General features: G+C 35.1%; 2 protein-coding genes and 1 non-coding gene across 5 annotated transcripts in view; 1 reads left to right on the top strand and 2 right to left on the bottom strand.

Moving 5' to 3' along the window:
- The first annotated feature begins 831 nt into the window (after positions 1-831).
- LOC124642732 (inhibin beta B chain) lies at positions 832-14,384 on the top strand. Its single transcript, XM_047181337.1, has 5 exons — positions 832-1,252; positions 10,634-10,740; positions 11,220-11,438; positions 11,843-12,118; positions 12,548-14,384. The coding sequence occupies exons 1-5, from the start codon at positions 931-933 to the stop codon at positions 12,704-12,706; spliced, it is 1,083 nt and encodes a 360-aa protein (XP_047037293.1). The 5' UTR covers positions 832-930; the 3' UTR covers positions 12,707-14,384.
- Positions 14,385-15,157: 773 nt separating this feature from the next.
- LOC124642596 (chloride channel protein 2) overlaps positions 15,158-26,079 on the bottom strand; it is a 47,379-nt gene continuing 36,457 nt past the window's right edge. For all 3 annotated transcript variants that reach the window (XM_047181061.1, XM_047181060.1, XM_047181059.1), the window contains 9 exons: positions 23,945-24,048; positions 23,453-23,656; positions 22,853-22,949; positions 22,145-22,292; positions 21,604-21,733; positions 20,608-20,724; positions 19,954-20,049; positions 19,323-19,409; positions 15,158-18,967 (listed from right to left, as the gene is read on the bottom strand). In XM_047181061.1, coding sequence (XP_047037017.1) covers positions 18,806-18,967; positions 19,323-19,409; positions 19,954-20,049; positions 20,608-20,724; positions 21,604-21,733; positions 22,145-22,292; positions 22,853-22,949; positions 23,453-23,656; positions 23,945-24,048 — 1,145 coding nt within the window. In that variant the 3' untranslated portion in view covers positions 15,158-18,805. The remainder of the gene's footprint in view (positions 18,968-19,322; positions 19,410-19,953; positions 20,050-20,607; positions 20,725-21,603; positions 21,734-22,144; positions 22,293-22,852; positions 22,950-23,452; positions 23,657-23,944; positions 24,049-26,079) is intronic.
- On the bottom strand, positions 24,499-24,580 carry Trnas-gcu. The gene has a single exon. It is a non-coding gene; the product is annotated as a tRNA-Ser (tRNA).

Here is a 26,079-nt window from a genome sequence, read left to right as displayed (position 1 = left end):
GATCATCGTAAATAGGTACCAATCATTTTAATTAGCAATTAAACGATATGTCTAAAAGTAGATGATGTATACTCATGGCTATTATTGCAAATCGTAGATATTTGTTAATGCATACTTAGTAAGTAGGGTAACATATTGGTTACAGTTAATGTAACACCGTTAGTTCAATTGCATCATTTTACGTTTGACTCGTTTGTAACCTTTAACAATGGCCGATTGTAAGAGTTTTTAGGGACCTTATGATATCATAGATCCTTTCTTATCATGGCTGATGGAAACTTACAAAAATGTAAAAAAAAAAAACTAATAACAAAAAATGCATCAACAATTATCGAGTATTCTTCCTATGTAATTTAAATAAAGTTTACAATTTAAAGATATTTGAATTCTCTCTTTATATTTTTATATCCATTCATTCATTTGATGCAGTGTTTTGATCTCTGACCCGAAGCCAGAGATAGGTTTTACCCGAAGAATGTTAGGTATATTGTAGCAACACGTTGAGGTCATTACACTTAGCCGACTGCTACAAATCGCTCCCGCTCGTGCCGTATACCGTGCGCAATGCATCTTCAACGAGCCGAGACTTTGTCCCCAGGACATTATTAGACAGGGACGGACAGACAAACAATAAAACATCATTTTAAAGCTTCACACAGAATTAAAACATAATAAATGTCAGTAAAAGCTACAATTTACGATACGTAGGGTACGTATAGTTCGACCTCCGGGGACCACGAGAACAATGATCCATCACACGCGACCCGCGCCGAGCATCCCCAGCGCCACGAACCTGCGCCTACGCACCGTATATTAATCCGTGTATTTTTTCACGCGTATCAGTTGCGCGCCACCCGTCGCCGTCACCGCACGCATGCGTCTCGATCTACTCTACTATTTCAACTGTCTACGTCGTAGGAATTTACCACGATGGCTAAAATACCTAGTGTGATCGTGTATGTTCTAGTCATAAATATATTAAGTTTAAGCGGGGTGAGTTGGGGTAGTTGTGCTAACTGCGCGAACGGGGACGTGAGTGTGAACAACTTGACGCAAGCACGGCTGGAGTTCGTAAAGCAGCAGATTCTGAAGAAGTTGAGGTTGAGCAAGAAGCCGGCTGTGGCGCTGCCGGTGAATAGCCTGCCGATGCCGGTGGCGCAGGGCCAGACCCTCAGTGAAGGCGCCACGAAGCCGCCGGAGTTCGACGACTATTATGGCAGAACTGAACAGAAGATCATCTTTCCTGTTGAAGGTAAGCTTTCAAATAACAATATATCTTAATTTATCCATAGTATTGCTATGATCTTACTGAAGTAGTTAATGTGTTGGTCACTTATCTACCTCCGCGAGAAAGCTTATCTAGAGAGCAATCTTCTCTGTGCAAATAACACGTGTAATCTTTCCTGTGTGTATATATGTTTTTGTTTCAATTGCATTAGTGGAACTGAGGACAGAATCTTAGTAAGAAGTTTAAGTGATTTATCTGTTGGACGGTGCCAGAAGAAGGTTTCACTTAGTATTCTTTGTAGTTTTACAAATATATCTGAAAAAGTGATTTTTTCAAGGATATATATCTAAGTATTTAATGGGCTTTCTGAAATGTTAATAACTACTTATCTTACTCTATAGGCTATTTGAGCTTGGTAGTAATAAGCATATTTCTTTTTCTTTGGTTCTTATAACGACGGACTCTACGAAACATTATTATATTTCTCTACATTTGCATGCTAAATTAATACTGTATTAATTAATTAGACCGGAATTACAAAATAATTATTTGTATTTTAATACACATGTTCAATAACAATGCAAATGTTTAATTTTATACCGAAGTCGCGATATAAAAAAATAAACTTTGATCCCCGTAAACGTAGCATTAACATATAGAAACAAAAATATAAAGTAGAACATATTTTTAAAGCCAAAAACGCTAAATTCGTTATTTCTTAGACCCTTATGTAAATGTATATAATCATCAATTTTAATGAACATAAGTATTCTAAACCCAAATACCTATTGTAGGTATCACAAATCTATAGGAATGTCTATAAAGTCAAAACTGACCTATATTGCCATATGACAACTTAACACCAAACAGGTTTGAAACATGATGAAATAACCACTAACACTTACCGATCAGGTTAACTGTATCATATGGGAATTGAACTTCGGTCCACACGCAGAAGTCCCGTGCTAATACTTACTAAGGTCACAACAATTGATTTTGCAAACATTGCACTAAAACTATATGGACTTTGAACTCATGCTTGAGTTGAAATTATTTACATAATATGTAGAGGTATTCAGCAACTATTTGCTTATTGAGATATTTAGAGAAAAATGTATATAGGCACGGAAGAGATGCAAAGTGACCGACATACCGTAGAATAGATAGAAATTGCTTATTTCAACATATTGCAGGTGCAATTTAATAACAGCTAACGTGTTGTTAAGTCAATGGAGACACAATTTTTTCGACCTTTGTTCCTTTTAGAGCCCTCTGTGAACCAGGGCCATGGTAACTCTTCTGAACAATCCCGTAGCCTTAAAATCTAAGACCCCACCTAGACAAAGTTTGAGTCAGCTGTTAATCAGTCGACTCGCTCTAAACTTTAAACACTGTCGGAGAGTTTGTTAGCAGTTTAATTTGTGGTCTGAGGGGGCTCTAACCGGGATAAATATGTTAGGTTCTTTAGATACTCTCCACGGATGGAGTGACGAACTGCAGCAACAAGTGTGTTAGGGCATTATAAAATAGTTAGTAGTTACGGGAAATCTTTTGTCTAGTGGTTGCGAGAGTATGGTATGGATTCCTATTTCAGGCAAATATATCTAAGGGATATTAAGTTAGGCGCAGGATACAATACCACCCTCCTGCCTTCATGTTTATGCACACTCATACTCATTCATATGCAAACATGCAAGTATGATTGCACCTATGATATCAGGATAATAATTTGGAAAGCGTGTTTGAAGTGCACTGCTTAGAAACAGGACATCCATCTTCAATTTAGCATGACTAACATTTCTAATAATAACTTTACGCACGAGTATTAATAGCACAATTGTGTTTAATTAGTTAATCTGTGATGACGTATATAAACGTTATGTACCGTCAACGTCATAAGCAGTTGTTACGTTAAAATATATACGTCATGTATCCGCAAGTTATTCACAGTTGAGCTTAATTATGATAAAGTTCATTGTAAGTCAACTGGACATTTTTAACAGTTTTTTTAAAGTTACGGACGATCATTATAACTTCATACTAACTGACATTGAACATCTTTCGCGATCGTTACGTGAACCTAGTCTGAAGCCAGTAAGTCTGACAACCAGTCTTATCTAGGGGTAGTGGGGTAGTGGGTTGCCTGGGTAACTGGGTTGAGGAGGTGCCAGGCAGTCGCTCCCTGTAAAACACTGGTACTCAGCTGCATCCAGTTAGACTGGAAGCCGACCACAACATAGTTGAGAAAAGGCTATGCAGATAATGATCTGACCGCCGAAGTTTTAGGGAAAAATATAGCAGGATGAAATATTGTACAATAACTCCTTATGTAATCGCGATACTAAGCAAGATATCTCAAATATTTTAGCCATATTTACTAGTCATGATTTGATTAAGGAAACACAATTACCGAATTCTTCAAATAAAATTATCATTGCGATCCTGACCTATATATCTGTCCAATCATAAATATTTACTACTCTGTAGTGAAATAAGTAAATTCGCGGTTATTTTGTTGTGATTTACACAAGTTGAAACGCAATATTTTCTTTACAACTGAAACTAAATAAAGAAATGGTGTTTTTGTTTGTCAATACTAATATTGTAAAGAGCAAACATTTTATTTGTTTGTTTGAACGTACTAATACGATTTGAAAATTCTCTCACAGTTAGAAACCTACACTCTTCCCGAGGTTCCCTGTTCCATAGGTTATATATTTTTATCCCGGTACGGACAGTAGGTAGTTACCACGGGACGCGGGTGAATCCGCGGGAAAACAGCTAGTAACTTATATTGCGCTTTAAAATTAATTAGGTTTACATTCATAATCTTGAAAACCTAAACAAAACATTAAACAAATGACAAATGTTTCCATTAACATTTTTGATATCTTTTGTTATTTGAGGTGTCATTATGACACACAGTTTAAATATATGTTTGAAATATTATAAAATAAAAGATAGAAGATAGTTCAAGTATAAAGTCTCGTAATATTTAAAAGTATCCTCGTATTTAAGGTAAACTTTTGTTTATTTATTTACAAAGTTGCTGATGAACAATGTTAATAAAAAAAAAAATTACCACGAATATGGGGCCAAACTATGTGGTCTAAACACGAACTGTCATTTGTTTTGGCCTGAAAGAACTACTTCAAGCACAAAAACTTTAGTACTATAGTAGGTAGTAGGTAGGTACTTACGACTGTATCTATGTCCGTGTACCTACTATAAACTTCAGTACACACGCCCTGTGGCTACTTTCTCTGTAATATAAATGTTATTGAATATTACACAAATGATGTACCTTTGTGTCAGTATATTTACATAATACGGTTCGCACTTGTCTATTGTTCATTTAAATGCGTATGAGCTTTTACGTATTAGAAATATAAGCTTTTGTGTTTAACACGTGTCTAATATTTTACCCTTTTGCACTTCTGCGCAATCGGTTCGGGCCATTTTCATGTTGAGATCTTTGTCAAATCGCATTTTAATTATATTAATTCCAATCAATAATAATTAAACTTAATAATACAACAAAAAGCTCAGTAATTTTCCACTAATTAAGATCAAAATGTGACACGGAACTATTAATTAATTATATCGAATTGGAACGAGAGGTAATAAAAAACTTCGTTTGAACTCTGGACCTCTACTAATTTGTACGTTATCACGTTAACTGTACCAGTAGATAATGTACCAGATATTGTACATTTGTACATAATTAGAAGCTACTCAATTTCGTAGTCGTAAAAATGTTATATTTCGTAGCAGCCGTAGTCGGTCACGGAATTCCGTAGCGCGCGTCGCAACTGTTTTAAAGTGTTATGAATTAATAACTGTAACTAAATGATAGGTTATTGTTAAATTAAAAGTACCCAAGTTATTAAATAGATGAAGTAATAGGAAAAATGTTATTTAACCTTCTGTTTTGTTTTACTTCAATTTGCCTTTGACTTGTTGTAAATGTTAATTACTTCGATTATAACGTCTAGTGATTTTAAAAACTAAAATTTTAATGTTAAACATGGGTAATATCGTAAGACGAAAGTGTGACTCATACGCAGATGAGTAAATTTGTTCAGTTACTATATTATTTTTAATAGGTAATTCCAATTTAAAAATAAAAAGGTCTTTGCGATGCAAATGAGAATAGAGACATAAATAGTTGCCAGCGAAGTACATTGTACTACACAATGATATGAAAACAGAAACGCCCAGTTTATCTATTAAGCACCTATTCTTAAACCGAAGCTAAATGATCACGCGCCTCTTAACTGACGATAAAGTGACCTCTTGTAAGACAGTTACTGTTCTCTAGTTAACTATATTACTTAAACCAGTTTCATCATCTGCCTAGCCTTTTCCCAACTATGTTGGGGTTGGCTTCCAGTATTACCGGGTGCAGCTGAGTACCAGTGTGCCACAAGGAGCGACTGCCTATCTGATCTCCTTAACCCAGTTACCCGGGCAACCCAATACTCCTAGGTAAGACTGGTTGTCAGGCTTACTGGCTTCTGGCTAACCTTAATGACTGCCAAAGATGTTCAAATGACAGCATACTTAAACCAGTTGAGAAAAAATCTTGTTTAACTTAAAAGGTAGTAAGAAAGTGGTAAGAAACTTTACTTGTAATGATAATGTTAATAGTTTCGCTAAGTCATTCGTTTGGAGGTTTCCCTTTATTTTTTGCGAGTAAATGGTTTTATGTTTTATGTAGAAATTGCTTTTTTGCTTCATTGATAAATTAAAAAATCTGTGTTGTTTAACGAAAATTAAATATGTAACATTGAAACACAATAGGTAGGCAATAATTGTAATTCTTATCTTATACTTAATTGGACACGGGTAAAATGCCATTTCTACGTTATAAAATACAGATTGTTTCATACATTAAAATACAGATTTCGGGGTCATATAATTTTCAATTATTTTATATGCCAATGAGTAACGAGGTCCGGGTTACATAGTTTTTAATCAGTAAGTATGGGAGTTTTTATCTAACTAGGTTCAAAGTATAAAACCGCGTATTTTTCAAGTATTTGTTTATTTGAGATTAGCAGAACAGTTGCGAACCAATTAACTTAATTGTATGACAATTAGTCTCGTTATTATAATGAATTAATATGATTTATTCATAACTATGCAACTACTGGTAGGTGCTGAAATCTATTTTAATATATTTGTTCGTTTTTATCCAAAACTATTAATTCGATTTGAAAAATTCTTTTACAAAAAGCTACACTCTTCCCGAGTAACATAGGCTATATTTTATCCCGGTGCGGGCAGTAGTTCCCACGGGACGCGGGTGAAAGCGCAGGAAAACGGCTAGTATGAGATATTTTGAATAGTTTGCGCATGTAAAATTAATGTCATATTTATCAAAGTATTTTGAGTTCAATGAACTAAATATTAAATAAGCGTCAATATTTGTAATAAAAACTTTGAGTGCTTTATAATTGTCAAAACATAGTGTTTTATTAATTTTTTATCTTTATGTTTTTAATTGTTTGCATTAAAGTTGTGCATGTTATGGGTGCCACAGTTAAAATAGCGATAACATAATAAATTCAGCCGGTTTCTGAAAAGTTATTCAATTTGAATTGTTCATCAGACAATATTTTATCTCTGTCGTATTTTCATCAACTAATGTTTGGACTCATAAACTTATGTAGACTTGACCAATCAATAAAAATGTCTTTAACAGTGACGATAATTATAATTATTATAATCAAGTAAATAAACACCTAAGTACCTCATATCAAGGGCTATTAATATAACTGACCAATACTGTTTACTTGGCAAAGAAAAAATAACTTAATGATAAACAAGAGCAAAGTTTAGCAAAGTGAGCAAAGCTTTATCTAAGTTACATATAAGTATTTAACTTATATGTAAGTGTAGCACAATATTTACTACTTAGCTGTTAAGTTTATCTTTTCAACGAAAATTTAGTTAAATAAATACGGAAGTTTAAAGATCAGTTGGTTAACGAGGTTTCTGTTACTTGTAAACAAATATAAAAAAGTGTTTAATTTATCAACAAATAAGACACTATGCACATTTACATCAAAATTATTCTGAACTAGATTTTAAATTGATCCTAGCTTAATTCAGCGATTTCACCCGTGATACTGGGAACCTCTTCCCGTGCATGGATAAATTGAGATATGTACCTAAGCTACGTACCTATATTACAGCCAAGTTTATCAAAAAATCCATCTAGAAAATCATTTTTTTTTGTCTGAAAAAGAAAGAAACCATCAACCCCAAATACATCCATACAAGTTATACAAGCTGTTGATTTGCATCCGTGCCATATTCAAGGACGTAATTATGCTACTGATTCTCGACCCAAATCAACAAAAAAATTGGTACGTAATTATTATTATTTGATTTTCGGAATTCCTTCAATGTCATCAAGCCGTATTTTAAACTTGGCGCGTGTGTTACTGGCCTTAAAACCGTGCTGCGCCCTCACACAAACGCAAACACAAAGCATACGCAACGATCATTCATAATTTTCATTCATAAAATTGGGTTACTTCTGAAATACTACGACATTGAAATGACAAAAAAAACAGTGCTTATTAGCAATTTCCCGTCTACTGTAATTCCAATCGATTATTTACGTATTTTATGTCCTCCTCCTGAACTATGGCACAAATGCAAATCAACACCTTGTATACCGTGATGTTAAAATCCTACTAATACTACATATGTTTACAGTTACATGAGACAAATCTCCAATTTGTTCAGTACTTAGTCATCATTTCTCACCATAAGTTTACATAATAGCAGATTTATGTATTGGCACGATACATAAGTACTACGTCATTATTTTCCTTATATGGTGACACAAAACCTCAACCTCATCTTACTCAGTTTTCAGAGCATGAAAAGCCAAAATATGATATGGAAATATGACGTAGTATGACGTTTTCACAGACAACTGTAGTCGGTGGTTATACAAATTATCGTGTTACTAATGTACAAAGTAAATAAAGTGATGTGGTCTGGTCGCTTGTCACTCTATGAGTCAGTTTTCAGGCAATGTTCGTAATTTTTAACTCATCGGTACATTTTTTCTATCTATAGCACTGCTGGGCAAAGGCCTCTCATGTTGTTTCTACACTTGCCGATCAATAGTACTTCGGTATCCAGAAAACTCGTAACATTCCTATCATCAGTTTAAAAATTTTAAAGCTTCAGTGTTATAACTTAGCTATATACATTTTAGCTGTTTCTCGTGGTGGAGGGGACCACTTTCTGCACCTGGATAAGAAGTTACCTATCTATGTAACTTATTTGTCAGGCTCTAGGCTACCTGTGTACCTACCTACCCAATTTTAGTTAAATCAGTTCGGTAGTTAATTATTGTTGCATAAGTATATAATACTAGTAAGGATTAATTTTGTACGTAATATAGTGAGCATATTTTTAAGTGTTTTCTAAAAAGAAATAATTTCTCAATCCAGATTAAACTCGTAACAACAAAGACAAAGATATTAACAAGGTAACAACTATTGACCTTACACCATGGTTCTCAGTATAGATTATATTAATTGTAAGACATTTCATACGAGCCTCCTTATCTCTTCGTAACGGATGCGGGCAGATCACAGATGCATTTACTTGAGAACGGACTGGACTTTGCCTTATTTGAGAAAGTAATGAACATCTGAATCATAATTGTTTTCATTATGTTTTACTTCATTATGATACGGAACTGGGAGATAGTGTCAATCGTAATTTGTTGGAGGAATGTTTTCAAGGTACTATGCTAAATAAATAGATTGGTAAGATGTTATGTTAACATACTTACCAGCAATTTTTGATATTTCTTTTAACCATTATATTTAATTACACGTACCTTTGGATTCTTTTAATCCCAATTTTTTAATTATTTGTCTAGCAATGCAATGAGATACGCGCTCTCTTATGCTAAGGAAATTTTCTGTTATCGTGTTCAAGATTTCAAAAGTAGGTACTACAGCTTTGAAGGTTGTCATATTGTTCCAAGTTCGAAGCACGTATTAATTAATTTTAATACCCAATCAGCTGTTAGTCACGTAGAACTTATCAATATAAACAAAAATCAATGAGACGCCAAAATAACGCCAATTTTATCGCTATTAACAATTATATTCGATACGAATAAACATTATTCTGCACATGGTTAATAAAAGTGTCTTGGAAAACGATTAAATACCTACACATGTGTATGTTATCGGTCGGAGTGACCTCAGGGCCATTCCTTGGTCCAATTAACATAGGTCATTCGAACCGTGTGTAGTTTATGTGGTTATCATGTGTTGTATCATCTTTGTTAGTATGTTGTGTGCTTGTTACAGGTGATATTAATTGGGTATCACTTTTTATATTGTACTTATGGTATATAGTAACGTTTCGATCAATGTTTCTAAAATGGCTATTGACGCCTCTCAGTTGTCGACCTAACGCGACAGATTCGTGGCTCCGAATTACACCTTTAGGTAGCTAGGTCAAGGAATTTATACAGAAAACAACAATCCCTTTAGTACCTGATACCTATTTACCTCTCGATGGATATTTTATTTAAAAGACAATTTAAAGTAAGTAACTGAAAATTGACACACGCAGAATCATACCACGCTCTTCATCTTTAGTTGCAAAATTAAAATTCCTCTATTCTGTCTAAACTTAAACGTTACATAAATTCAGCATCAATTATTTACTTAATACTTGATTTAGTAATAGTTATAACGAAAAGTTACGGGGAAATACATCAATGTAATTGTAATCAGTTAATTAACTGATTATCTCATATTTATTGCACAATGGAAAACTAATTGCTTTTAATATTTTTAATTGAACATTTTCCTACGTTGAAGTAATTATGCTGTAATAGGCACGTGTATTTAATTTGTACAATTAGTAGTGGTCTTAGTACCTTATTTTAAGTGAGTTAGTAGTAGGTTAGTTTAGGTTAGTTGCCTAGCCTTTTCCCAACTATGTGATTGCAAATTTTATACGGAGGGACTGAGTATCTGACCTGCTCTACAACTTGCTATTTTGACTTTACCTTTACAAATTTAAGTAAAAAGAGCCTTCCTACATATACAACAAACTCAGCTGGATTTGCTACGTAATAAAGACTGACCTGTAACACATTGCTCACAGCACCTCTCCACGAAATTGCATAGTACTGCGGCCTTCAGAAACTGTTTTAATTTTAGGTTCGCTCTAGTAATAATCATCTTCCTAGCCTATTCCCAACCATGGTCCAGTTTCTAGTTAACCAGAATTCAGAGTTATTCATGGAGCCACTGCCCATCTGATCTCCTCCTCTAAATACCTGGAGACAACAATGCCCCTTGATTCTCTAGAATATAATTTTAAATGTATTTTCTCTCATCTTTTCAGGAGAATGTCTGACGTCAGGCAGATATCCATTCAAGTGCTTGCAGTTCGAGTTGCCTCCTGATGTGCAGCCTGAAGAAGTCAATGTCGTGGAATTGTGGTTCTATAAGGTATGTTCAACAAGAATATTTAGATTTAAAGCCTTCTTGTATAATAATAACTACAAACATAAGACTGCCAACGAATTAAAAATGACAAAGAAATCTGTTTCTTCTTATGGAGTGGTTAAAAATCTAAAGATTGAGATTCTTTGTATCTATCTATACCTCTGAGAAACTTTAACAATGCCAAAGTTATTCAAACTGTAGTTATATAATTAGTCGCTGTTAGTCCTTGAACCTTCAAATCTTTGAATTCAGTAACATAATTATGAAGTGTTAACACAATATTCTGACCCCTATTCACTTTAAGTGATAGATAACTGTCGTCCAACACATCTCAATGAGAAAGTAATACCAATCTACACCCTGATAGATCAGCACTTTTCGAACCCCCAAAAAATACAAACACAGCACCACCTTTTCTCATTCCTTCACACCATAATTATGCCCAAAAGCATCAAAACCTAACATCTGTTATAACCTTCCAGGAACGTGACCCACTCGACGAATACAACCAAACGTTCGTGATCTCCGAGGCAGCCCACTGGGACAGCCAGCAGCAGTTCAAGAAGACCAAGCCTATTGCCATCAAGGAGACTGATATAGGAGAGGGATGGGTCAGGGTGGAACTGGCTTGGGCTGTCAGGGTTTGGTTGGAAGGCAGGGAGAGGCTGCATACGCTCCATGTGGCGTGTAGGACTTGTCAGGTAATTATTGGTTAAGCTTTTGATATGAGACTAAATAAGAATATGGAATTTTCTTTCCGCTAACGGATATAGACTTTGAAACTGTCTTGAAGATGCCATTATGCCACCTTATTGCCTTAATTGCCAAACATCTCAATCGGTTTACTCGTTTTTAAAGTGAAAACGTAATAAAAAAATTAAGTTCACTTATCGTGGCATTGATTCATGTAATGTACAAACAGGCTAAAGACGAAGTTTTAATGATTTTTTTACAGCCTCATTGGCATGATTGATTCAGTTCTAAAATTGTTAAGTTGGCAACAATATTTACTGGAGAAATTAAGGTTTAATAAACTGTCTTTAGTAAGCTATTAAGCTAAAACAAAACGTGAACCAACAAAACTAACAACAAAATCTCTTTACAGCTACGCCGCGCACCTCTCTCCTTCCACGAGAAACATCGGCCTTTCCTAGTGCTATACACGAAATACGCAGGCAAGCGACGCCGGGGCCGAGCCCTAGAGTGTGGTGCGAACACCAGCGAGTGTTGTCGAGAGGTCCTGTATGTAGACTTCAAGGAGTTGGGCTGGGATGACTGGATTATCAGGCCGGCTGGGTACCATGCGTACTTCTGTAAGGGATCCTGCTCGCCTATATCCGCTTTGGCGAACACTGATATTTATCATCATAATGTTATTAGGGTGAGTTGGGACTTTTGTAAAATACTTTTTTTCAAGAAGGTTAATCATGGTTAGGTTTTGCAAAAGTTACTCGATTAACAATAGTTTTAATGTAAAGAGCAGTTTCTTTTCGCAATGTTTTGATTTTTTAAATATTCTTGCAATAAATAGAAAGTAGGTTAGACTTTTGATAACCAAGTTTCTAAAAATGTGGAAATTCAAGCCCGCTATTTTAGAGACTAATCTATTGAAACACTTGAACAATAAACTTATTTTAAGTAGGTACCTAAAATTTTAACTGTAATTATTGAAAATTACTAGTCATACTTATTTTTTTTCTATAATTCTGAAGTTTAAAGTTGCCAAATGGTCCTGTCCATATGATTCATACATATTTCGAGTGACACCCTATATATTTCTTAACTAATAAAACGCCTATCTTGTTCACAGAAATACTTCTACTCCCTATCGGAGCGCAAGGCGGAATTCAAGCCGTGCTGCGCGCCGACCACGTTCAGCTCTCTACAGCTTCTGTACATGGACTCCACGAACACGGTCACGCAGAAAACTCTACCCAACATGGTGGTGGAGTCTTGTGGGTGTATGTGAGAAATAGTACTAAAGCACGCCAGGTTATGCGGGGAAATTGACTTATGGACAATAATATTTTGACAGAAATTTTGAGAAAAGCCTTCCGTTAAAGGCGTTGATAGAAAGATTGTAATAAAAAACAAATTGTTTTCTCGTCAAAATATAATATGATTTTCAAAATACTGTCGGATTGCAAGGGAAGCCTAAAATTGCAGAGTTATTGTGAAAGCTAATGTACAGACGCAAGTGAGCCTACCTGAATTTGTCAAATTTTACCAATCGAAAATTAACTTTCCACTATTGTGATAAGGTTGAGAATCTATTGTAGAACTTTGAAACATTGAAGTAGGTTGATGTGCTGTCGTTTGCACATATTTTATTAAGTACTAGCTTTTGCCCGCGGCTTCGCTCCCGTCAACTGACTTCTCTACTTTACCCTATTTTTTTTCATAAGAACCTCCTGACAATAACAAACACAACAAAAAAAGAATTAGCCAAATTGGTCCAGGCGTTGTTGAGTTATGCGCTTACCAACACATTTTGCGATTCATTTTTATATTATAGATTTAATAATTCCTCGTTATGGTTGTGTTAAAAGGACTTCATGAACTTGAGTGTTAAAAATTTTTAAATGACAGTAATTATTAGTATGTCTGTGTGAGTGAATAGAATAAGTTGAGCATTTTTTTGTAATGTGTACTTTATAAGCAAAATGTGATATCGTTTGTTTTTGGTGATTGAAGGAGGTAGTGATTAATGAGGAAAAAATAGTATTAAAATATAACAGTTTCTTTGGATCTGTGTACAACTTAAAAGTGGAAAAACTTTTAAAACCATTTTAAAAATGAAAATCTCCCATTTTCTGCAGAAATGTAACGTTCTGAGACAATATATTATTATGTAGGTATGTTAACAGATAAAAACCTATGAGAATATCTTTACTTTTTTTCTTTTCTCTCATATCACTTTCTCCTTCGATGACAACTCTAGTAATTAATTTTGTGATTGTAAGATTAATTTAACGATAACCAGTGCATTTATTTTATTTATAATTTTTAATAATTTTACATGACAGTGTCATGTTGTTATGTGTATTTGAATTTTAATATACTTGAATTTTTATTGCATTTCTTGGTTAAAAATATTAACCAGTTTTTTTTTCATGTCAATTTTGAATTTTAGTTATTTTGAAAAAGTATATTAAAGTTCGTATTATGAAGAGAGATATTTACGTTATTTCTAATGTAAATGTTTAGTATGATAAATTATCAAACTTTCTTGTAATATAGTTAGGCTTTAGACTAAGTTTCGGATATATTTCTATAAAGATATGTTCCTATAGTTTAAGTTAGACAATTGTTAGGCCAAAAATGCTTGTGTGACTTGCTTGAATTTCATAAAATGTGGGTACCCTTTTTATATCGAAAATCGTACTTCAAAAAGATAAGCTTACATAAGCATTTTCAGTTTAAATCAATAACCATGATTTAATTATAAAATTCAATGTCGGTTAATAAGATTTTTTTTTATTTTAAGACACTACGCACTCTCATTTTGTAAAGAGATTTTTGAAAGAACGTACTTAAATATTGTCGTGTCCCAGTTTTTCACAGCGGTGTCTAAGTATTATAGTTTAAGACTAAAAAATAATAGTAGGTATTGAGATAATAATATGAAGAAATTAAATAAGTTTTTTTATACATGTTTTGTATAATTTCAAACCCATACTTTGCCTAATGCTAAGTCAAAATGCACACCACAGCTTGCATACCAGATAGACCAAAATTGTAAGGAATAGGTACCCTTGCAATAAAGGTGTATCCACCGATGCAAAAAATATAACTATGAAGTTTTTAAGTAATTTTCTACTAGCGACCCGCCCCTGCGCACACGGGGTAACAGTATTTCCCTACTATTTAATGGATGTTAATATACATATAAACCTTCCACGATAATCACTCTATCTGAAAACTGTATGAAAATCGGTTGCGTAGTTCGAAGATTTACCTAAGCTTACAAAGGGACATAGAGACAGAAAAAGCGACTTTGTTTTATACTATGTAGTGATAAAATCGAAAAATACATGAGCAGAATTGAGCCCCATTTCACTATTCAACCGCAGTAAGGATGCGACGCGGCACGGTAGAAGCACGAGCACTTTCTCTCGGCAATACTTTAATCTTGTGCGGTTTTGCAATGGCGCGAGAGCACGTCCGTCACTCGCCACGCGTGCGTAAAAGGGAGGGTAGTCGGTGGTATCGCTCGTTTTGAACGTAGTCAAATGCGGAACTAATTATTGATGAATGGACTTAGTAGTTAGTCATAATAAATATAGATGGCGCCACCAGTTTGTTACGAAATAATAATTACAGCCTTTTATATTCCATAGTTACCTAACATTATCCGACTCCACATACATGTTTCAGGATCATTTTTTTTATGGTTTTGATAAAAAAATAAAACAAAATATTTAGTTAACGACACGAAACACGTTTAATAGTTACCATAGCAACAGATCACAAAAGAAATGCATGTTTACACTAAAGCCCGTTGGGCGGGGTCTATAAATTATTGCTTAATACTACACATATGCAAGCTACACTTCACATTGTAAAATACTTTTATAACTTTATTCTGATCTGGTTAAGGATTTTGGTAAAAAAAATCATCTTCAATGTAAATTATGGAATCAGGCGTCGACTCCGCTACATATTTTTGCTAACATTTAATATTAGTAGACAGCAATCAGTTACTTTAAAAATTGTGGAAAACTTAATATCAATATAAGGCACAAAAGGTTTTATGGACTATTTAACAACTCTTTTAGATAAGGAGTTACTACTAGATTAGTTCATAACTGTAATAAAATTTTGTAGTAGACAGGTTTAACCAGTCTTTTACGTGAAAATTGGAAAAGATACAAATATAATTTTCACAGATATAATATTTTTTACCTTTACCAAAATCATTGACCAGATCAGAAAATAAACATAAATTAAATAAAGAGGGTGACCAGACAACACTCTCGATTTCTTGTATATTATATTAAATAATAATAATTATAAAAATCACAGAATTTGAGGATACAAGCATGTCCAAATGTTATGGAGTCTACTAACTAACTTGCAACTGCTACCGATTGTTTTTTTTAAGCTTTTGCTTTTTAAATTAATATCATAGTAATGTTTTTAACTTGACTGCACCACGCAAATGTGGGTAATAGGCTTACAATTCATTGATTAGTTGGTACTGGTATTAATATAATGCTCATGTTTTTTCATTTTTTAGACGCGGTGTGAACTGAGTTACAAAATTCCACCGTCTAATATATGTAGAGATATTTCATGGTTCTATGTATTAATACGTCATATGTTTATTTTCATCATATTTTCGTTTATCAATGTAATCAATGTGTTACAAAATTGACAAAATGAGCCCTATATGACAGGAAAGGTTCAAAATGGATTAATATAATTCCTCTAAAAAATTGTTCGTAGCAATCATTAGCAGTTGCAAAGTTCTATAATAATGTCTCTTCAAAAAATACTTTTTTTTTACATCATTTTAGTTTTTTTTTTATTAAATCCTTAGGACGGACGTACTAGATATGTTTGTTTACAACCATTTATTATTATTTATTTCATTACAAATATACGAGACATTGGTATTGAGTGAGGGAAGGATATTCACTATCATAGATCAATAGAAAAATCGTTGTGCGAATAATATCGATACATAAATATTTGAGTTGTCGAATTGAATAGTTTTTTTATCGATTAATTTGAATCGATATTTTATCGTGTTAGTTCAACATAACATGACTTGGTTAAGTGTTCGGTTATCGTTATATTTAAATCGATAAGTTTGTATTATATCAAAAATAAGATATTTTTGTTTGAACTCATATTTGATACAATGATAGTGAATACTCAAGAATATTAATAGCATTCGGCCAATCATTCTATGGCACTTTTTGCTATTTTCATTTTTCAAATGGCACTTTTTTTACTGAGTTTTTATTTGATGTTTCACATTCTATTATAGCCTCATTTTTCTTACATTTCCTATGTCAAAAAATACTGTAATTTTCTAAGATGTATTTTTTAGATTATCACACAAAAAGTTTTAGTCGGCCCGGTTAGTATTTACTTTTATCATATTTGTTTCTTTTATGTATCATCAAATAAAAACCCAGTGTTCTAATAATCTGTTAGGCTGGACACAAATGTATAAGACTCCTAGGGAATAAAGATATATCTATAATTATCTCTTAATACTAAGAAACAACACTTTTGGAATGAATGAACAATCACAAGCCTTGGGGTTCACTAAATTTGGTTTAATGTACAGGCTAGCCAGGTTATAATACAGTTAATAGTTTAAACACAGGTATAATGTTGTAATTAAATATTGTTCACATGATTTTCGCCAGAAAACTATAACAGAAATACACACTTTGTATGTTCGGTATAAAAACAAGGAAACCACATTTCAATAAATTGTATAAAATTATAACTTTCAACAGATTATTTTTTCAAAATGTGAAAACAAAAAAAAACAACAGCCTGTACATAAAAAAATATCGAAAATCTAAGGCACTAAACTTGAAGCAATGTACTTAGAGTATTATTGCTTTATTGAAACGCGTACCGCCGAGCAATGCGTACAATGCGTACACGCGAGCAATTTTACCGATCGACGAACGCGACTTTACGAAAAATTACGTTAATTGGCAGTCGCTAATAAAATACCATTTTAAATTATATACTATAATAAATATTGCTCACTTTGAAAATTGCTCGGTTGTACGCATTCTTACGGTACGCGAGGATATTTTTATATCTAATTTCTTTCATAAGAGTACACTACTAATCTCTTTTCGGAAGCACCATATACATACATCAAAAATATCTATCAAAAATACACCTACTTATAACGACAAAAAAGTTTACGTAATTGTGACGATTTTTTGATTATTTAGCTTTTTACGTAATAATGTAAAATAATCACATCGATATGTCTTCGCTTGACAAGTCTTAGATTATGCATAGTGAGAATAATTCTCTATTTATTCTTTTTTTAAAGGACTTTTTCGAGTAAGAACTCAGTTTTGGGAAAATTCCCATTCGATTTTTTTCTAATCTTTGGACGAGCAATTTCTAATATATTAATTTCGACTTTCAGTCCATCACAGATGTTTATAAGCCACCGAATATATTTTTTATTTCAAAAATCACTATATCAAGGAACTATAGACGAACAGCTTTTTTTTCTTTATTTTTTTATTCATGGCTTTAAATCTCAATCTCTGACTACGGGTTACAATAACCGATCCATTTATTGTTTTGCTATTGGAGATTGAATTTTAACATTAGCTTCATATATATTATGTCAATCTTTAATCACGGATCGAATATTGCAATCCGCAGTAAAACATTTACTACTAAACACTACACTACCTACAAAGTTCTTAAAAGAACTCTTTAATGGGAATTTTCCCATTTGAATTTCTTAGGAATACCCAATCTTGGGTTCTTAAATAATCTTTTAGCCTTACTTATGGCATTTGTTAGTATTATCTGTCTTTTCTAACTACAACAAAGTATTAAAAACTTTAGTTCAAAAGTTTTTTGTCTGTCTTATTTATTTAGCTAGGATGTTTTTAAATAACATTTTTAGGACTTCAAACTCATTTACAGAAGTCCTTTCGATAGTACATATAGTTTTAAGCTAATACGTTTCGTTTCAAATCACATGACTGACTGTTTTAGCAGCGGAAAATACTTTTAAAGACGATCTTTGCAGTCAACACATTCAAATAGGCTTAAGCCCTTTATGCTTTGAACTGCTTCTTACAGCAACATAATATACTGTATCTTGGATGTTATTCTTCAAAATTATTTTCGATTAAACAGTTTTATTCTCGCTGATGACACCTTCAAAGTATTTTCAGGCTACATAATATGCTACTTTTCTGCATCTTACCACAATTTCTACCTACAGATTTTTCTACTAATCTTATCTGACTTCTTCTGGTACCAAAAAACTCAAATTTTCTTTGATGTTTTACTCATCTTTCCTTGATGTTTTTTCTCCTACATTTCCTTTATTCCATCGTCACTGGTCGTCAGCAGTGATAGTCAGTTTGGCAGTATCAGAGTCGCTGGGAGGTGCAGCCTGGGTGTCGGGCACCCGTACAGCGGGCGGGGCCCGGGGCGGCTCGGGGCGGGTGGCTAGAGTTAGGGCTCCGGAATTCACGTCTTCTATTGCTTTGCGGAGCTGGGGGGAAATGGTGGGTTTATTAGAAATGTGACTTAAAAATGTTGGGGGTTTGAAAAATGACACAAGATAGGAATCGTGTGATCTTTAGATGTTGAATCGACAACATTTTCACTATTCTTAAATTAAATAAAAATCTTTGTCTGGCATGAATATTAGGTATTGGGGTTTGGGTTTTGTCATGGCAATTGTTAAGAAGTTCTATAATCGTTTTAATAAATTAATATTCTTCTGAAATTCATGCACAAATTAAATAAGATATTTAATGAAGCAATGTCATGGACATTCTACACGGGTTATGTATTATACAAAATACATTCATAATTTTATACTTCCACATAATATTAAAACTTACCTCTTTGAGTGACACGACGCCAATAAGTCGTCCGATAGCCGTCACGTACGCTCTGCTCACACCCAGTGTCGAGAACAGCGAGTGTACCTGCAATTTATAAATTAATTAAATTGTGTCATTAATGAAATTTGTTTTCAACCGCTGTTTTATTCACATTCCAAAGGAACTCCTTCTTGCACATGGATGAAATGCCTATAGTTACCTACGGAATGCCATAAAAATTATTCCAGTTAGGGCTGATTTTTTAATCATCAGTTAACTTCTATCTGAGGAATAAATATGGCGGTTTGACATATTTTCTATACAAAAGCTGTCAAAACGTTAAAAATACTCCTCAGGTAGGAGTTATCTCGCGATTGAAAAATCAGCCCTTATTTGAGTTTCAATGTCGAACAAATATACAAACTCTCATATCTTTGCAGTTATAAGGTTAGTGTGGAAAGGCCAATAGCCAAACAGTTAACAAAAAATAAGATTTCATTAGGTTTAATGTTTCTAAACAGCATTTTTCAATCCCAAAATGTATGATAGGATTATAAGAATCTCAAAATATGCTGACCAGTTAACCGGGTAACACGATACGCCTTGGACAGACTTTCTAACTTTGGCATATCCAGAAAAAGCTACATACCTTGAGCAAGGAAGTTCTCTCAACAAGTTGGAAGGGCGCAGGGTCAATGTGACAGATGTACAGGTTCTCGTCCTCATATTCTGGGTCGTCGGGGTGCTGTAAATGAAAAAAATAATCGTTTAACTTAAATAAATAAAAAAGTATAATTGGGGATATTATTACAAAGCCCTTTATCCTGCACGGCTCAAGTCTTTATTTACGAGGAATAACTTTATATGGAAGAGCACTTTTGACGCCAATCTGCTCTAGAGAGTTATTACTTCCGCGTGATTATGTAGCAAAATCCTCGTAAAAAGCCATGAACGAGTCCCATGATTACCTTTATATTTATAACCAGCTCCCGCCATCGGGTCCGAGAGAACTACTTCCCGCAAACGGATAAAAAATTCTAAGAATTTCTATGTGCCCTATATTTAAATCGGTTCATTCGACAGATGATGATAAAAAGTCATTTATTCAAAGAAGGCTGAAAATCAGCACTTTTTGACGTCAACATTTATAAAAGACAGCTCCTATAACGCTCACACCTTCATTACTTCCTATGCGTTTTGCTAGGAATAAGACATGGTGGAACAAACTCTGCAGCAACATAATTCTGACTGACAGAGAGTTTTACTTTCACATCAATACTATAAGGATAGCAATGATTCTCACCATATCTCGTTTCCTGGCGATCTGCAGCATCCTGTCGAAGTCGATCTCCTTGGCCATCTCCATCAGCTCCCACGCCTTCTGGTCCTCCGGGGACATGTCGCATACTCGCTCGCGGGGCTGGGGGGAAATGGTGTTTATTGTAAGAGGGATAAGGTTGTTAATTGTGTATACGTTGGTACTGCTTCGTTGGTCTAGTTGTCGCAAGTGTGGCTGCTGAGCACGAGGTCTCGGGTTCGATTCCCGAGTCGGGCCGAAATCGCTTTGTGGGTTTTTAGAAGACTTTCACAAAGCAGCCCGAAGCCTGGAAGTTGGTGATTGATTAACCCGTGCATCGGAGAGCACGTAAATGTCGGTCCTGCGCCTGATCTCTTTCCGGTCGTGTCGGATTGCCGTCCCATCGGGCTATGAGAGTGAAGGAATAGGGAGTGCACCTGTGTCTGCGCAAATGCTTGTGCACTATAATATGTCCTGCGCAGTTGGCTAGTCTCCTTACATGAGAACAGCCGCCGTAGCCGATAATCGGCTAGGAGGACATCATCATCATCATACGTTGGTATAATGGTCATCGAGAAAAAAACCGTATCTGGAATATAAATTACAGTAAGGACATTTCACATACAATGAGACAAATTAAGTAAAGAAAAACGAAATGAATTCCAGATTCTATGCGATCCAAAGTGGAGTCGAGAAGTTTTAGAAAAATCAAAAGAATTACCAATAAGTAATTGTAGTGTCCTTGAGCGGAGATAGTCTATCTCCACTTCGTTTTAGCGCGACCGACATTTAAAATTGGCAAGTATTAATAACTATAAGTGTGGAATAACCAATTTACTTTTGTCTTTTGTATACCAAAAGGTGCAGGGGAAAATAAACAATGTTTCCTATATCCATATTAAACTAAATCGGCGATTTGAGGACACTTGTGGACCAATCCCAATATTAACAATATCACTACTTCCACCACATTTTCATCAGTCATCTCCGAATAATACCAACCAGTTGAACTTTCTTGTTAATAGAAGGACTCCTGGGCAGTGAAGTGGGGCTGAGCTGGTCAGGAAGGCCACCTTCCACGTCTTGCAGCAGAGAGGAACGCTTGAAGATCGCTTCGAACGCTGCTCGGATCCTGGGGAGAAGAAATTGGTTAAGAAGTAAGTGAAGATAAAGTTGGTGGTAGGATTTCTAAAATAGCCTGAAATTATAAAGAAAGGAAAAATACTTTTAACTGCAAAATCCTTTCTCATCGTCTACATAGTCTTTCTAACTATGTCGCTGAGTACTAGTGCTCTATATATAGTGACTGTCTATCTGACCTATAAAACCCGAGCACCCCGTTACCCTTTGGTAAGATTGGTTGTCAGACTTTCTGGCTTCTGACTACCCGTAACGAATACCCAATTTGACGAGCCTTCCGAAACACAGAATGACAAGATGGTCACCTATCCATGGACCAAAAGTGCCAAAAGATGTTTAATTTAAAAGTGGTAGGCAGATGATGATTTTTACGATGTCCTGCTTAAAGTTTAGGTTTCCACACCTGGTCTCGGCCCCAGTGACTGTGGTGTAGACAGAAGGCTGCGGCGTGGTGGGTGTATTTGGAGCAGTTCCGGAAGACAGGCCGCGGGTCAGGGTGAACGAGTTCGTCTTCTTTAGAATTGATTTAGGACGGAATAGTTGGCCTGGAGCTGGGGAAAATAGAAATTAAATTACGATGAGTTATGATAAGATGAATAAATCGTTGAAGGGCCTTGATCCTGAATGAATAACCCTGTTCAGTAAGGCTATGAAATACTGAAAGATTTTTTGAAATCATCAGTCGTTTGTTTTATTTTAAATGTTAAAATATTAATACAGCATGTAAAAAAAGTAAGTAAGTAAAAGTACATTATGACTGATGTATTTAAATGCTTTTTTTGGTAGTAGTTTATTACATCGTGGACACCAATGACTGATTAAATGTGAAGGAAAACATCTCGAGGAAACCTGGACTGTAAAGTCTGAAATCAGCAACCCGCATTGAGCAAGCGTGGTGATTAACGCTCAATCCTTCTCCGTGTGACAGGAGACCTGTGCCCAGCAGTGGGACGATAAAAACGCTGATCTGGATAAAAAGTTCGGTAAAGGTTGTCTGGAAGAGATTGCTTTTAGTGATAAGACCGCTCGCACTTTCAGACCATTCCATGTATGTTTCTTGGTGTGCAATAAAAAATATTGTGTCTATCTGATGATGATATAGTACACTAACCAGGTATGAGTCCGCCCTGGTCGGTGGTGGTGAGCGATGTCCCGCGCGTCATGCCGCCCGCGCCCGGCACCTGCAGCATGTCCGGCGCTGGCGTCACCTGCAATACGCATAGGTTACTTTTATTGCATGTTTTTGATGATAATAGTGAACGTAAATGACACTGAAAAAAATATATAAAATTTCATTAAAAAATGTTCAGTGGAAAAGTTCAGTTAAAACTGTTCAATGCGATTCATAACCGTTGGTAATACATAACAAGAGAGTAATTTTGCAAATGAAACGACATTCCTCTTTTGTTTTCCAAGTTATTGTTGACTGCATCTCTTAATTACCTGGATTATAGAAACACTATGAATCGCAGATTAAAGTCTACCTTATTCCTCCTAACACTCTAGGCTCTACTAATTCGTTCGGCTAAACTATTCGTTCAACCATAACACATTTGTTGCTTTACCTCATACCTTAAATACCTCTTATTTCAAATCTAGGGCATCGTCACACTCATCTCGAAAAGTGAAGGCCTCCTGTTCAGAATTAAGGCGTCTACATTGACCTCAAACCTTAAAGACCACCTATCTAAAATCTAGGCTCTGCACTGACCTCAAACCGTGAAGGTCTCCTGCGCCTCTTGGCCTCGTCGTGCTGCCTCTTGCGCTCGGCCTGGCGGTGCCACAGCGCCGCCACCTGCAGGCGGCGCGAGCGGCCCACCTGCTTCTCGATCACCTTCACCAGCTCCCAGCGGTGGATGGAGCCTAGGAGGACCATGGAGGAGGGACTGTCTACTAGGGGGAAGCTTTTTATTGTCTGCGGAAGGAAATAATTATTCCCTTAGTCAGTGGTCTTTCTGGAAACGTCAATTTCTCTGCTGTAAGGGAATTATAAGAAAAGGGATAGGTCAAATACTATATGGTAATAAGTTAAGAGATTTTTTGTAAGAGATCATGAGTCCAAAATTAAAATAAAGAACAATCTTTGTCATTGTTAACATTCGTCGAATACTCGAAGTCATTTCTATCTAATCAAAATTTAAAAGAGTATGTTTTAATAAAACCTAAAATTTTGGCAGCCATATCTTATCAAACTAGTCCTTACTTTATTCTCCTTGAGCAGATCCTTGAGCTGCTGGAAGCTCATCTTGTTCCAGATGTACTTGACGTCACGCACCATGAAGTCCTCCACGCAAATGTCATACATACCTGAAGAAAAAAGATCACTCTATATTAATCTATAGTTTATAGTCATTATGTACTGGCACTAAATGCCCAATGTTGCTGTGCCCTAACAGGGTCCACAATTATCATCATATTAGCTGTAAGTCTAGGAACGCAAATATAAATTTGGGATGATATGAATTTGAAATGACGCGTCCAAAAAAAATTACGGAGCATGGCGTACTCAAATGTGGCAGTGGAAACAATAATTTGAGCTTACAAGAGCTATATCTATTTAACTTTTCTGAATATGAATATGTATCACTGAATGACTAATGGTGATGAGATCTGGACTTCAAAAGTCTGTAATCGCAAATCCGAATTGAAGAAGAGTGGTGATTAACACCTTATTGCTTCTCTTTATAAGAAGAGGTATATACTGCAAAGTTGTCAAAGTATATGCAATAATTTCCTCATAAGATCAAAAACTAACACCGACGAGGATGGGATTCGAACCCACGCGTGCAGAGCACATTGGATTAGCAGTCCAACGCCTTAACCACTCGGCCACCTCGTCTTGTGCCTCCTATGTCTATACCAGGAGTGCATTCATAGATGCAATCATATTATGCAAATTACCTACATTACAGGACACTTTTTTATGGATTCAATAACTTCGAAATGAGGTGTTTAAAATAACAGATTTTGACGGTGCAATAATATTTAAAGCCGGCAAAAAAGTAGGGGTCGAAGTTACACCCATTTATTTGTGTCTGCAAAAAAACCGTATCTGCCTAACGATATAACGACGATATGATGCTTAAAATGGAGCTTATTAATGGAAAGTAACCGTTATTTCGGCATTACAAAAAACTTATCTAACTAGCTTCCGCACACTGAATGAAAAGTTGCCATTCCTTAATAAATGGGCTATCTGGCCACCGGCGGAAGCTAACAGATCAGATATCTTGCGATAGTACTGATGTTTTGCCACTACTCATGGTCTAAAGCCTATTGTTTTACCTATTATATATTAATAAATAAATAATAAATAATGCCGGGACATTTTTCACACACGGTCGGTTAGCCCCACGGTAAGTTATTAATTAACTTGTGTTATGGGTGCTAACACAACTGATAAACTACATATAGCTACATATATACATATTTATAAATACATATTATAACACCCAGACCACGGCCAACAAGCATGCTCATCACACAAATGTCGACCGAACCGAGAATCGAACCCGGGACCTCAGGTTCGGCAGTCCGGCATGGTGACCATTGCGCCATCGAGGTCGTCAATAAAGGGGTCCATCATGTTTCAGCTTATATTTTCCAAAGCTACAAAACTAATACCGACGAAGATGGGATTCGAACCCACGCGTGCAGAGCACATTGGATTATACTTCGGCCGTTCAGAGAATGCGTTCCTGACACCTATCAGTTAGTCACGACTAGTGATGGGCACAACATAACACTGAGTTCGTTACCGTTCCTTCAAAATGAACCGCCGCATTATTTTAAGATTATTTTCGTTTTAAATTGGCGGAATCATTTGTTTTATATTTTAGTTATTTAAGTGGAAACCAAAAAAAGGTAATATTCATATAATAAAATTGTTTTATTTATTCTTTGTTACAAGTACATTGAATTGAATGTGCGAACAGAATATTAATCAGACTCCGATTTGCTTGAGGAGGTGGTGTCTTCATCATCATCTTCGCCTACATGTATAATTATATTATTATCAATAACAGAATCAATCCTGATATCTCGGTCTAACAAAAGCCGGGTAATCAAATAAAAACAGATCGAAAACACTTGAAAAACGTGGTCTATGCGCACGAAACGACAACGGACGACTGTTTTAGCGTCACAAAATGGCGGCCCATAACGCCATTTGGGGTTACCATTTTTAATCTAAGTATAAAAATGCGGTTTGGTCATAGTTTTATTTTTATTTTTCATAAAAGTTATAATTAAGTCTTATAGTCCATTATTTTCCAATTCTTAAAAAGAAAATCAAAACGTATTATTTTATATTATAACTGTATAAGAACAGATTACGAT

The sequence above is a fragment of the Helicoverpa zea genome, chromosome 25, assembly GCF_022581195.2.
Source record: "Helicoverpa zea isolate HzStark_Cry1AcR chromosome 25, ilHelZeax1.1, whole genome shotgun sequence".
In the NCBI taxonomy this organism is placed as follows: domain Eukaryota; kingdom Metazoa; phylum Arthropoda; class Insecta; order Lepidoptera; family Noctuidae; genus Helicoverpa; species Helicoverpa zea.
This window is presented reverse-complemented; position numbering and strand designations above follow the sequence as displayed.